Below are 14,446 nucleotides of genomic sequence, written 5' to 3' on the forward strand. Positions count from 1 at the left end.
AATTTGCTTTGTGAATCCCAGTCTAGAATAGACTATACTGTATGATGATTAGATAACTGTGTTACCTGTGAGGGGAGGGGTGTCTAAGGGAGGGGGACCATTTCTCCCGTTAGGAAAAAGTCAGTAATTTTGTCGAGGAACACTGCTTTGAAAAAGCATTTTTACCATCTGAGAGTGCCATTTTCGAGCGTCTAGAGGGGCCTATTCTTAAAATTTTCTCCAACCATGGTGGGGCTGAGGTGGGTGTGGACAGTTTCTGGAACTGCCCCAAATTATATAGATAGTTGCTCCCTTTAAACAGAGCCAGCATTCTTAATTAACAGCAGAATATATTGTAAAGCCTAGTTAGTATCTAAGAAAGTGTGTGTAAGGTATATACTAGTGCATTACTTGTTAGAAGACCCATAGCATTTGTACATTCAAATATAGCTTCACCCTGTATTTGGTAAAACATCTAAGGCACTAGAATTTGATCAATTGTAAGCAATATCAAGTATTTCATAATTACTGTATATACTATTTTGTTTGACCACCTACATAATTTATATTTTATAAATTTCCAATAGCAAATACAGGCTGTAATATAACACAACCATAAATTATAAAACAATTGACTACAAAATACAATAGGAATTTTTGGGACAGCCAATCATAATAATTAACAACTGACCAATCAAAACATGGCCATAAATACATGCTTGTCTCACAAACATGCGTTTCTCATGAACGCACATGATTATGTGCGTTTACGCTGTTGGTTTTTGTGGGACTTCAACAACATTAGCCATGTTTACACGGCCGTTTGTTATAGGATAAGTTAAGCTAGATTTACACTAGACACGACAAAGACATATCATCGCGTAGTTTGTATTCTTCAACACTGCGCGCATTTGTATCGCGTTGTTGTCGTCGTGTCGTAATCGTGTCTAGTGTAAATGTGGCTTAACACCATATCTCCAGTCGAGTGCCTACACAATGAAAAAAATCATAATATGTACTAGGAAGTCATATGAAACTGACCTGAAAAAACGTGCGCACTGCTGCTTGTTTTTAAACCCTTTGTCAACAACAGCTAATTTGCATAAGATTATTCCGATGATCTTTGTTAACACTGCTGCGATGCAGACGTAACTCTATGGATCATCGAGGATACTGATCAGTTATGCAGAATTATTAACACCGTATATACCTATATGAACGGATAAACGAGATCATCACGATGATCTCCTGCCATGTAAACAAGGCTAATATCCAAGGGACAGGGCTTTCTGGGAAGGTCCATTTTAAGTCAATCAACTTTGAATTAATTTAATTATAAAAAATTCACTTAGGTTTATCAATATATTGATGCAAAAGACATCAATTAAATACAGTACAGTATTAGGCCCTGTCCACACTATTAAATTTTATTTGACAAAAACATGTGACATGCCTACGTACGGTCATGATGACATTAAATCATTACCATATATTCGAGGTCTCGCCATGAAATGAGACGCATCGTTGGTGAAATCGTATTGAGATATTCACCAAAACAGGCCAAAATCAACATTTTTACAAAATTTTGATTTTAATGTTTTTGAATAACTTAATACTTATATTTTATGATTGTATACTTTGTAAGTGAATTTTCTTGCCAAAACAGTGTTCTCTGCACATATTCTGTAATTCTAGTCATATTATTTGTACAGGTTAGTTTACATCTTTGAGGCCGATTTTCTCAAAACGTGGTTCTTATACACCTAAAATTTAAATGCTCACATCTCTGGATTTACTTATAGTAGGGAAGCCATTTAAAGACCAAATTAAAGCTTATAATGTGATCTACCCAAATATAATATAAACTCAATTTTTGAATTTCTAACCATGAGACTCATTTTGTGGCAAGACCTCAAATATAGGCATATCATGACTATATATGGGCATACAACAGTTTTTGTCAAAGTAAATTTTATAATCTGGGCAGAGCTTAACTTAAATAAAAATTAGCCGACAGCCGCAAGAATTTAAAAAATAGACTTTTTTAAGCCGGGCACTCGGTATGTCGTACGACGACCCCAACTCCGCTCCCTGTGAACGCTAGAGAACACCACGCCGTCTGCTGATTGTCGGTGACAGTCTAAACGGATTTCATTAAAGCATGCGCATCATACCATTGCGTTTTACAAAGAATTGCGTCCCACGACGATGTTGGGCTCAGCGAGTGCCCAGCTTTATTTAACATAAACTGAAAATTAATTATACAGATAGTTAAAACTTAATTGGCCAATTTATCTCTGGAAAAACTTAATCAATTTCAAATAAATACTCTAATCGGAAACTGTGTAAACAATTACGATAAAATTATCTTTAAAAAATTGACAGGTTTGTAGGTGGTTACTTGGAGCTTTTATCGGGTGTCTTTTCAGCACTAGAATGTCCATTTGTGGTTGTGGGAGGTGAACTTGCTTGTGTCTATACAAACAGAAAAAAAAAATATATCAGTGAAGTCCAAATAAACAAGCACATTAGGCATGAGTAGCGTTAGTTATTAATATTAGGTCATCTAATAACCCCCACCCCCTTGTAAAGTTTTCAGAATTTTTTTTTGTTTAATGGAAAAAAAGAAAATTATCTTCAATTTTAAGTCTGAGAATGCCATTTCCGGCTATCTAGAGGTGGCACAATCATAAATGTTCATCAGCCCACACCATGGTGGGGCTGAGGTTGTCTATTCCCCCTCTGTGAAAGTCCCTTCTTGGGACCCCCATTTCAGATTCCTGGATCTGCCACTGACATCTAGAGTAGGAACAGAATATATTACAAATACATTATTAATATCTTTGACTAGTTGCCACTCCTCACAGTGAACCTGTTTATCTTCCCCGCATATGCCAGTACCCATTTTTCCATCCTGGGTAGAGAGGGACAAACGTAGATAAACATGTCCTGCCTAAGGGTGCAACGACCCGCACAGCAAGGGCTTGAACTCCCAACCACAAGGTTGAGAGTCCGAGCCTCTACGCTGCGCCATCCACCTCCATTTTATCTTTGTAAGTAATCAATTAATACTGTAAAATGCAATTCATAAATGTTTACCTGAGGTATTGATACTGGTACCACCTGCATTTGTTGACCACTACTTTGATTGACAGCTGTTGTCATGGTTGCCAATTGAACACCTGAGAATGGAACCATAAAAAAACCCCCATCAAATTAGAGATGGAAATATCTGTGCACCTCTAGTTGCAACCTGTCACTTTTTTTAATGCATTACCTAACCCCAGAGTGCAAAATATTTTTTTTATATAAACCACTTATATCATCAAATACAAACTCTAAAGCTTTGACCAGACTATCACATTTTCTTTCACATAAACTTTTGTATGCTCATATATAGTCATGATGTGGCTATATATGGTCATGATGTGATGTCATCATGACCATATATGGTGTGAGTGGGTAATTACTACAGACTTGCATGTACTACCAATTCATAGTCATGCAATTCTTTTAGATTAATGAAGATCCTGCAATTGCTGCATTTTATTTAAAAATATTTTAATACAATATGAATTAGTAATACAATAAAGCACATTTATACATATCATATTATCACTCATAACTCGCTGTAAACAGCCCTGTCCAGCCTATCAAATTTCATTTGACAAAAAAATGTGATATGCCTAAATATGGTCATAATGACATCACATCACGACCATAGATGGAGCTTGCCATGCCAAAAAAAGCATCAGTGACCAAAACAAGAAAATGGACTTTTTAATTCATTCATATTCTCCACATTATAAGTGGTTAAAATGATGAGTCATTTACTGGAATTGACTATTACTGAAGTATTATGGCTTCTTTGTACCAAAGTATATACAGTTAAATACTGCCACATTCCTATGCTAGTTACTCAGTTTTTACATTGAGCAACAGTACGCTGGTTTTCGGATGGCAAGCCTCATTTAGGTGGATCATGACTATATACAGGAACACAACAGTTTTTTGTCAAAAAAAATTTGATACAGTCTGGGCACAGCATTAGTATACTACCGAGTATCCCAAACTGAAGATGCCACAATAAAAGCTTAAATATGTTATATTATCAGTTTTAGTATAACAGCTAATATACCTTGCGGATTTGTTACTGGTACTGCATGGGCCAGGCCATGGTTGAGGATTAAGCCTTCTGGCAGTGCATTGACTTGGTTAGGTGTAGCATAAACTAAGCCTTGCGCTGTTTGGTACATTACTGGTGTGGAGACTGTTGAAGCCATTGTGGTACTGGTAACTACAGTTGTTCAAGAGAAGGTTTGCAGCAAGAGTGGAAAAGCAAGGAAAATTAATGGTATTATTTTTAAAATAGCAAAAAATTTATGAAATAACAAATATTTATGAAATTTGTATAGCCTGAATCTATTTTTTAAGGTTATAATATTTGAAAAATAGCTAATAGATGAAATAATTTAAAATAGCAACTACTTGAAATTTGTCATTTTCCATGCATAGCGAATAGCAAACTGGTCTTTGTACCAGACTGTGGTACAATAACCAGTACTTACCAGATCCATTCTGCGGTACTTGAACTGCGACTGCACCCGACTGGCTACTCTGCTGACTTGCTGTGGTTACTTGAGGAACAGAGATTGTTGTCAGGTATTGTGCACTACTGGATGTTGATGTACTCGACTGTGGTAATCTTATGTAAAAAATATAAAAATTGATAATATATTACAATTTTCAATGTTAAATATTTTTTGTCCTTTTCATTAATACTGTATGTATTTCATTGAATGTACTGTACCTGTCAAAAGCAATAAATAATAGCCAGAAATTGACAATAAATAAATGTTGAATCTTAATTACCCTAATTTCTTTATTTAAAACATTTTATGACCCATCGTAAACAAAAACACAACACAATAAACAACTCCTCAAATGCATTCTCTTTAATTATATATATTTTTTTAATTCCAGATTTTTATTTTCATTGTAAAGTGCATTACTATTATTACGATTAATATTATTGAATTATTATTATTAAATTATTATTATTATTATTACAGCTGTTACAGTATTTTAATCTAATAAAAGATAAAGTACTAATATAGTCTCTCAATTATTCGGACAATTAAACAAACTGTCTGTGATGGGTTGATAAACCTGACACACAAAATTCAATATTTAAATTGCTAATTAAGTCATTCAGTTAAAAATTAAACAAAAATACATTTTCTTAGGAAATTGAAAGACAAAATATTATGGTATTACTTTGAATGTCTTTCTCATAGACCCTTAAGTTGTTTGAATTTTATTTGTAAACATTAGTGAAAACAGAAATGTTCAAATTTGTTAAAAAATGATTGATCCTTCTAGGCATAAAGTGAACAACTAAAAGTTTCAAATTTTTTTTCCAGGTTTTACTTCAAAGATAGTATATTATTTTAATTGTAGAATTATTAAACTTACCGATAAATTGCTTGCTGGCCAAGTGGTAAATTCTGTTGTGCCTGGATTTGTTGTTGTTGAAGTGCTGACAACCCAGCCAATTGAATGGCAGTACCAGCTGAGCAAAATTAAATTAAATTCAATTAAAATATAATAAAATAATATGTTAATAGTTCTGAACAAATATGCTTCCTCATTAAAGATGTACTGTCTCATAGAAAATACCAAAACAAAATATTAAAAATTATTTTTGAAATTATTACCAGGTAGTTTTTTTTAAGTAAATTAACAATTATCAGCTTGAATATGGAAATTAGAGTTTTTAAGAAATGTTTACTAAACCAATTTACAGAGAAAAGTAAAAATAACAACCACTTTCAGTCACTGAAAGTGTTTTTATTATTTAATCATTACCAGTAAAAAAAATATCAGAGTAAACAATTTTAATTTAATAATCGCTTAAGATCAAGTAAATAATTTCTATATTACTGCAAAAATAGCAAGTTAATTTCAAAATTATTTTTTATGATTTTTTTGGGTTATTTTCAGGGCACAATACATCTTTAATATTTATTGTTATCTATATAGGAATATTGTAAAAATATTATTTATATACTAACAACACAATTAATTTAATTTAATAATTGCTTAAGATCAAGTAAATAATTTCTATATTACTGCAAAAATAGCAAGTTAATTTCAAAATTATTTTTTATGATTTTTTTTGGTTATTTTCAGGGCACAATACATCTTTAATATTTATTGTTATCTATATAGGAATATTGTAAAAATATTATTTATATAGTAACAACACAAATAAAAATACTTCTGAAATATTAGTATATTTCTGCATCAACAAAACACTAATCTAAACTTTTTTGAAACTTTACAGTACATCATATTAAAATAATAGATGCAGAAGTAGATGCGGTGTACAGTATGAAAACATAATACTGATAGCTTCACATATCAATTACATAACAAATCAATCTATGTAAGAAATACCAAATAAGGAATTTCAAGATTATTTGATTGATTTAAGAAGGCTCTCGCGGGTCATAAGATACCATCTCATATTAGATTAAATGCCAGTCTCTTAATTCTTTCCCTGAAATCCTCAATCCATGTTTTGATTTTTTTGATCAAACATTATCCACACAAGAATTTAGATTGAAAAGCAATAAACAAGGATTTCTATATCATTGACAAAGATAATAAGTTTTTTGCTTTACTGTATGACCTTCAGTGAATACTGCATCTTGGAGCTGAATGAGGGCGCTCTTCCAAAAAAAGCAGTTTTTTTTGTTGTAATAATACAATAATCTTGATTATTAATTATTTCAAATCTTAGTAGATAAATGATTTAAACAGAAAAAATAGATACAAAACAATTTTATTATAATAATAGTTGGAATTATATAGAACTTTACACCAAAGTCTCAAAGCACTCTAAGCGAGGACTAGCTTGTATAGTACCATTCTTCTCCCCTAAGTGTCTCTTTGTGTCTGAGCTACCCGGTCAACTGGTACCAGCTACTCTCCTCTGACCACAACAGGGGCTGCATGGACCAGCACACTGGGGTAATCCCCTACTGATCTCGAAAGATGTACTGTACTGGGTTTTTTAAAGTGCATGAGCCAATTGTATGCACTGGGCCTACGGTTTATAATCATTATCCGAGAAGACTTGTTCCACCTCCAGAACCAAAGGCGTTCGAACCAGCGCTGATATGGCTGTAGGTTGTGGCACCCCTGCCTTAACTGCTCAGCTATTTACAAGTTGAGTAATTGATTGACAGATTAATGAGAGATTAATTGGTTGCTTTATTGACTGACTACTTGATTGACCTTGTTTTGACCTTACCTGGCTGTAGGATAGTGGTAAATGTCTGATGGGGTATTGGAATGGGCATGGCTCCTGCCTGTCCAGGTGCTTGACCAGTTGGCATATAGTGTTTCATAGGATATGTATGACCAGTGCCAGCAATACCTGAATGCAAAATATGATAAACACAATGGCAGTACAGTACTCTGATATTAGTAGTTATATTGATATAATATATACAAACTATTACAAAAATTTTCATAAAAAGTGCAGAGTGTATATTACCAGAGGCGAAACTTTTTAAATAATTTGTTTAGTGAACTTATTTTTTAAAAGTTGTCAGAAAATGGGAAAAAAAATGAAAATAACATTTTTTTTTTATCTAGGAAGAGTAGAAAATAAAAATAAAATGTTATTGATGACTGTAAACAGTGCAGTAATGATAATGAATAGTGCTTTAATCTTATATAATTAAGCAAGACATTTTGGGAGATTTCAAGGCGTCATAAAAATAAATAGAAAATATTTTGTTTTCTTCTGAAACTTACATTTTTTGTGGGGGAGGGTGCGTTATCTCGCCAAAAATAAAATTTAATTTTTATTTCAAATCACCATTATTGGCGGTCAGAGGGTTCACTAAACAAGGTATTTAAAAAAATCTAAGCTTACATTGATATGAACATGAAAACAATCTGAAAAAAAAACTATTAATAATCCAAAATAAAAATTTGTAGTAATGGATGTTGTTGTTTTGAATATACTTAATCAGAATTCTACCTTGGCTGACAGAAGACGAAGCGACATTGGCGTCTGCCCCAGCACCAGCAATATTTGCGACTGTGAACATCGGTTGCTTCCCCTCTATCTGTAAATAATCAAACAAAATTAAAGTTTATTTTTTCTGTACCAACGTGGGAGGGGTACCGGAAGAGCACACTTGGGCCTCAGGCTTTAAGGAGTCTCAGTTGACAGGAAAACATTTATGAAAGTTATGCATTGACAAAAACCTAAAACGATATTTATCCAAATTTGGTCTTTTCATAGATGAAAGTGATACTATATGTCTACCAACAGTGACAGTACAGTATTTGTTTGTTTTTACTACACATCGTTTTACATGCTAAGCAAAATAAATGTTTTCTACATACAATTGAACTTGCCTAAGGCGAATCCAAAATGGCATTGAAAAATTATTTGACTTGCGATAAAATTCTACTTACAGATTGTTTAACTAATGGAAAACACAACAATTTGGCATGTAAAATAAGATCGACTAAGAAATTATTTAAGTTACTGTAGGCAAGGGGAAATTAACTTACAGTAGGCAAGTTTAACTGCATCATTTCAAATACAGGTAAAATACATTTTGATAAAATATAAAGTTAGAAATATTATTTGTTAAATTGACTTAAAAATTAATGATACTAGCAGCTACTACTATACTAAAATGCTTTTTAATAGTTTCTGAATAAATCAATTAAAATGGCTTTCAACTTTGAAATTACGATTTGACTTAAAATCTAGGTTATGTAACTAGTGCTATAATAGACTTTGTAAATAAAATGTACTACAGTAGATGATAATTATATCAATTATAATTTTTTTAAATAAGGCTGTAGCTAATGTAACTAGTCTTTAAACCAATTTTTAATTCTGATTGGATATTATTGTCTACAGTATGAGCTGGATTAGGATAAAAGCATCCAATCAGAATTAAGAATTGTTTTCAGGATAGTGTAACAATGGCAACTGCCTTAAAAATAGTGTAGACTGCTGTCGAATACAGTACACTTTCTAAGAACACATTTTAAAAGAACACAGAGAAATTGCTTAAAAATTAAGAACAAATGGAGGCTGAGGTAAAATTTAAAATGAAGTTTTTTTTTTTTAAACTAGAATACAAGAAATCTTATTTTTACCTCATATTCAGTTAGTTTGATTATGTACTGTACTGTAATAATACCCTTCATAATACAGTACAGTAATATATTACTATACAATAATAATTTTCTATGTTTGAAAAGTATCTGAAAATTAGAACAAAATAAGAACATTTTGAGCCTGAAATTGGCCAAAAAAACACTGAGCCTAGTGAAAAATTTTACTGGTTCTTATAAAAAAAAAAAAATGTAATTCATCATAAAGTTCCTATGCACAAGTTGAAGACTGTACAGTATTTATAGAGACAGCTGACGGCACGTGCCTGGCATCAAGCCACAACTGACAACACGACAATTTTAGACATACCATCCCCAAATATGGCAATCCAAATTTGGGACTCATGGACTTATACAGATGATTGGTAACATGATCTATCCAATCAGGTTTTCTTCACTTCTAAAAGTTACCACATATCAAGAACAGTTTTAGGTAATTATGAAAACAATAGGTGGCTAGATTCGGCAGTACTGTACTTCAATCAAAATATATCCTATTAAAAATTATATTCCGCAGTTGCTCGGGTATAAGCCCATCTTGTATATAAACACCCCCCCCCCCCACCAACTTTATGCCCAATTCTACATACCAGGGTATAGCTTTTAAAAATATTCTCAGAAAGAAATATTTACTGTATTATTGGCTGTGATTTAGGCATACAGTGCTGAGCAATTTTCATTTGAATGAAAAGGGGATTCCTCGGGTATACTGTAAGCTATAACAAAATTGTCCCAATTTTGTGGTCAAGGGAGGGGGAGGAGGTACTGTACTCCTGACATAACAATTTATAATGAAAAGACTGTTGCAAAATATGATACAATTATTTAAAGCCCATGTCAAGCTACTGTGCGAAAACAAGGCAAATTTTGCAATTTACAAAAATATGAAAACATTTAGACTGGTTTTTGGCCTGTAAGGGGTGCGACAATTGAGAATGAGTTAAACTAAATCCCAATTAATTAATACCTAATGGTCAATTTTAGTATTTTAACCTACTTAGTGCAACTAATTTGCTGCCATCGGGGGAGGGGAGTGCATCCTCCCACCAGCCTATGCTCAAGAAAAATTTTAAAGCACCATATTATCTTACATGTATACAAACATTCAGATTGAAATTATTAACTGTAACTTTAAGTATTAATGATGATGGGTGGTATTCAACCAATTAGATTATCATTCAACAAGTCACCTGAAAATTAAAGTCCCTACAGCAGCTCAATAACCAGGTCGGCCAAATCGATCGCACTTCTCCGATTATGATTGGAGAGACTAAACCATGTGACCATAAGATTGGCAGATGACTTAAGATATGAAACAGGGTTCGCTAAGCTTCTAGATAACACCACCAGAAGCAGAACATCCCAGCCATTCCAAATATGCTTTTACTGAATGATGTCATATACAGTATGACGTCAAACTACCGGCTGCACAAGCCTTAGTTGAGCAATGCAATTCCATACAGGGAACCATACGATGGTCTTAAAAAAGAACATTACGACAACATCCTGAATTAGCATCGGCGTATATGACATCACCCTACACATTCAGAAACTGATGTAGCCATAGCAAACAACCAACATTTCAGAAAATAGTTCCGGTTTCTGCATGCATGTTTGTGTTCACTAAAGATATGACTATAAATATAACTAAAATAATGAAAATTAAATATTTAAAAATGCAAACATTTAAAAATGGTACTAATCAATTTAAAAAATTTGCAAAATAGCTTAAAAAGTGACAAAACAAAAGTATTTCTTAAAAGATCATAGACAAACGTTAACAAAAATAAAACAATAATTAATTAAAAAATAATAAAACCATGTTATTAGCAAATAGCAATAAATGATGTCTAGTTATGCTATCATAATCATTGTTAACTACTTTGAGGCTATTATTAGTATAAGGCGCTATAAAATCATCTATTACAGTAAAGTTATTTTCTTCAGGATAAGCAGTCATGGGAATAAAAAAAAATCAGAACCATCTAAATCTCTAAAACAGACCATATGAACAGACTAAAGCCAATTCATTCAATACCTAATTTCTTTTCCAACTAATTAATTGTGATGATTATACATAAAGGTTTTTATTTAGTGTTATACATTTAACATATGAACCATTCAGATGAATATTATATATTTAAAAAGCCTTGTTATTAATTACCAATTAAAGCCAAAGTATTTTGAGAAGTAATCAAAAATGTGTTCATAAAATTAATCAACATTCCATTATCATACTACTAGCACAGAAAGAGCTACTAGGTTTTAACCTTTGAACCACACCATAATTGGACAACACCATAAAAGGAAGTCAGGCAAAGATGAAAGTCCTTGAATGCGTCAGTTGTTGGCAACATGCTGCCAACTAATATGGTTGCAACAATACCTTATTTGGACGTATTTCAACTAAATATGGGATCTGCCATGTTTGGGATAGTAGATTTATCAATGAAACAACAAAAACTATTATTTTAAGGCAAATGAAAGAAGTTTCACTACTTTCAAATCATTTATGGAATTTTGAAGACTTTATTGGTAAATAAATAATTGGAAGTGTTGAAAGAAATTAGATCAGAGCTGTATTTAAAGACCAGTTTTACAAAAATGATTCACAATAAAAAGCTTAAATTTGTTGAGTCAGTTAAATTTCTCTTCCTAGAAACTACACAACTTCCTATTTATGTAAGATTTACTGAGATTCAGGTATTCATATTTATTAATAATAAATAAAATAATATATATTAATAATAAGATTTATAAAGTGCACATTAACACAACTTAAAACACATTAACTTAAAATTGTACACGACAATATTTTCCATCTATTCAAAAGTTAATACAACCAAAGGTAATATTAAATAAACTGAAAATTATTAAACAGATCACACATTCTAAATGAAAAAGAATGAAAATTACTTTTAAAAACAAAACAAACAACATTCAACATTTTTGGTGAATTCATAGTTTTAAAAAAATCATTTTAAATAAATACAAAATACACATATATTGTGAACACACACATTTTGCACATGTATTGTGTATGAATGGAGTGTAAAACTCAGTCCCTGCTATCAAATTTTATTTGAAAAAAAAATGTATGCCCATATATAGTCATGATGTGCCTATATACAGTATATCATGATGTCATGCCATCATTACCATATTTAAGCATGTCATATGTTTTTATCAGTCTTGACGGGGCTTAACACATGCCATACAGTACTACAGTATTTATGAATTACTAGAGATCAGTTTTTTTTCAGAACGCTATTTGTAATTTCGAAGCAATTCAGAATTGTCTATGTGATTCATGGATATTATTAATAAACAAATTAAATAAAACCTGACCTTTGTCCCGTCTTCATCAATGATAGGATATGTAAGTTCTGTTTCTTCGAATCCCGTAGCGCACATTCTTTGATTGGCCGAGTTGTTCTCAACAGGAGGGTCTGGCGAATTGAGACATGTTTGAATCAATGCTTTCCCAGCTTCGCTCGTAATCATTGGCTGAAGTTTGCGTGTAGCAAAAGTGTAAACATGACCCGTCTCACTGGCAACCAGCAACATTACCTGAGTTCCGGTCAGGGTAGACAATTCATATGCCTACAGATAGATAACATACAGGTTACAGCTTAACAAAATCAAAAAGGAAAGACTTATAGGGCACTTGCTAAATGGTTTTCCATTGCAGAGCTGCGAAAAAATACCTCAGTGAAAGAATCAGAACAATAAGATTATTTCACTTTTGTTTTTATCAATGAGGGAGAGACTGTTTATATTTGGTCTGTAATAGTAAATATTGTATAAAAACTGGTTTAATTTTAAATATAGTTTTTTTAAAGAAAATAAATTTGAAGTCACAAAATTGTATTGTTATTTTATGCTGTTGAAATAATTGATGCGGCAAAAAAAATATATTTTTTTTTTATTGCCGCATCAATATTTTCCGAATTTTTGACGCGAACGGGAGTGATAATCTAATAAATTTCTCTATTTGCCCTAAAGACCTGCGAATGTATTGATAATCAACTGAATAACCTGCACCACTCATCAACCACACCTGATGGAGATGGCCTAGGCCTAGCACTAGCTTTGCCTTTGAATGTCAATTTAAAGATACACAATTTCAAAATACAAAAAGACTTAGGCCTAGCCTTTGATTAGATACCTTAGTAATATTACTTCTACTAGGCCTAGGTACCAACCAACCAACCAAGGCTGGCCTAGTCCTATGACTAGACCCCTCTAGGCCTAGGCCTAGCCTAGATCCTAGGTTGGAAAAATTATTTCTGGTTTACTAAACTAAGTATTACATACCTTTTTCATAATTCCCGTCTTACGTTTACTAAACGTAGTGTATCTTCGAAGCTTGTTGTCAATGAATTCCATCTTTATCTTAACTCTTCCCTTTGTTTTCTTTTTGGGAGGCACTCCAGCTTCGGCCAGCGACAGAAGAACTTGCTCAGCCCCGTGCTCACTTTCCATTCTTTCAAGCATTTCATGGTCACTACCGCTAGAGTCATCAGCTTCATCTCCGCCGTTAGCCGGTGATGATCTTTTGTTGGATGGGACTGAGACGTAGCCCCCTAAACGAGGAGCAATTGGTATAGGTTGATGGCTCGAATAAGGTGACTGATTCATCTTTCATTTATTTACTCTTGGAAGCGATCACTGTTTCTATTTTCCCGGGCGCCTAATATCACAATTTCCTTGGCTTTGATCAAAACGTAACTTCAAGTACACTGTTCTTTATAAGGTCCGACCGAATAACCTATTTAGATTCCTACGCCAAATAATTGTCCAAAAGTAGGATTTTATTTTATCTGTTCGACATATAATTTCTATTTAGTGTCCATGAGTAAAGATATTTATAACTACTATTACACAAGTACGTTTTGTTAGGTTGATTTCGTTACAAATGTTGCAGTGAAGAGGATTGCGCTACACACGCGTAACACTTTTTTGTACGAAAATGCAATGAGGCAATTTCGTGCAGAAAAAGGAAGTAACCATTCCAAATATGTCTGCCATGGTAGCCATATATAGGGATACAGCTTCCTTGTATGGGAAGGGAAGCTACATTCTAAGGCAGGGGGATTTCCCTAATACCTGTCATCCGTTCCGCTATAATAATAGTACCCAATGATATAATAATTAATCTATATACCGCAAACATTTCAATAAATTGTACCTCAGTCTGTTCTCAAACAGTGAGGGCTCTTTGTTGCAAATGATAAAATAGTACGTAATT

The 14,446-nt window shown here is 32.7% G+C and overlaps 1 protein-coding gene across 1 annotated transcript; it reads right to left on the reverse strand.

The window, feature by feature from the left end:
• Nucleotides 1-1,910: 1,910 nt before the first annotated feature.
• On the reverse strand, nt 1,911-13,970 carry LOC117116106 (serum response factor-like). Its single transcript, XM_033260062.1, has 9 exons — nt 13,513-13,970; nt 12,544-12,798; nt 8,036-8,123; nt 7,298-7,423; nt 5,455-5,551; nt 4,548-4,684; nt 4,118-4,276; nt 3,079-3,161; nt 1,911-2,454 (listed from the first exon to the last, which is right to left on the reverse strand). Exons 1-9 carry the CDS (start codon nt 13,834-13,836, stop codon nt 2,377-2,379), a joined length of 1,347 nt encoding a protein of 448 aa, XP_033115953.1. The 5' UTR covers nt 13,837-13,970; the 3' UTR covers nt 1,911-2,376.
• Between the last annotated feature and the right edge of the window lie 476 nt (nt 13,971-14,446).

The sequence above is a fragment of the Anneissia japonica genome, unplaced genomic scaffold, assembly GCF_011630105.1.
Source record: "Anneissia japonica isolate Jap-2015-1 unplaced genomic scaffold, ASM1163010v1 scaffold287743_len2803612_cov181, whole genome shotgun sequence".
In the NCBI taxonomy this organism is placed as follows: domain Eukaryota; kingdom Metazoa; phylum Echinodermata; class Crinoidea; order Comatulida; family Comatulidae; genus Anneissia; species Anneissia japonica.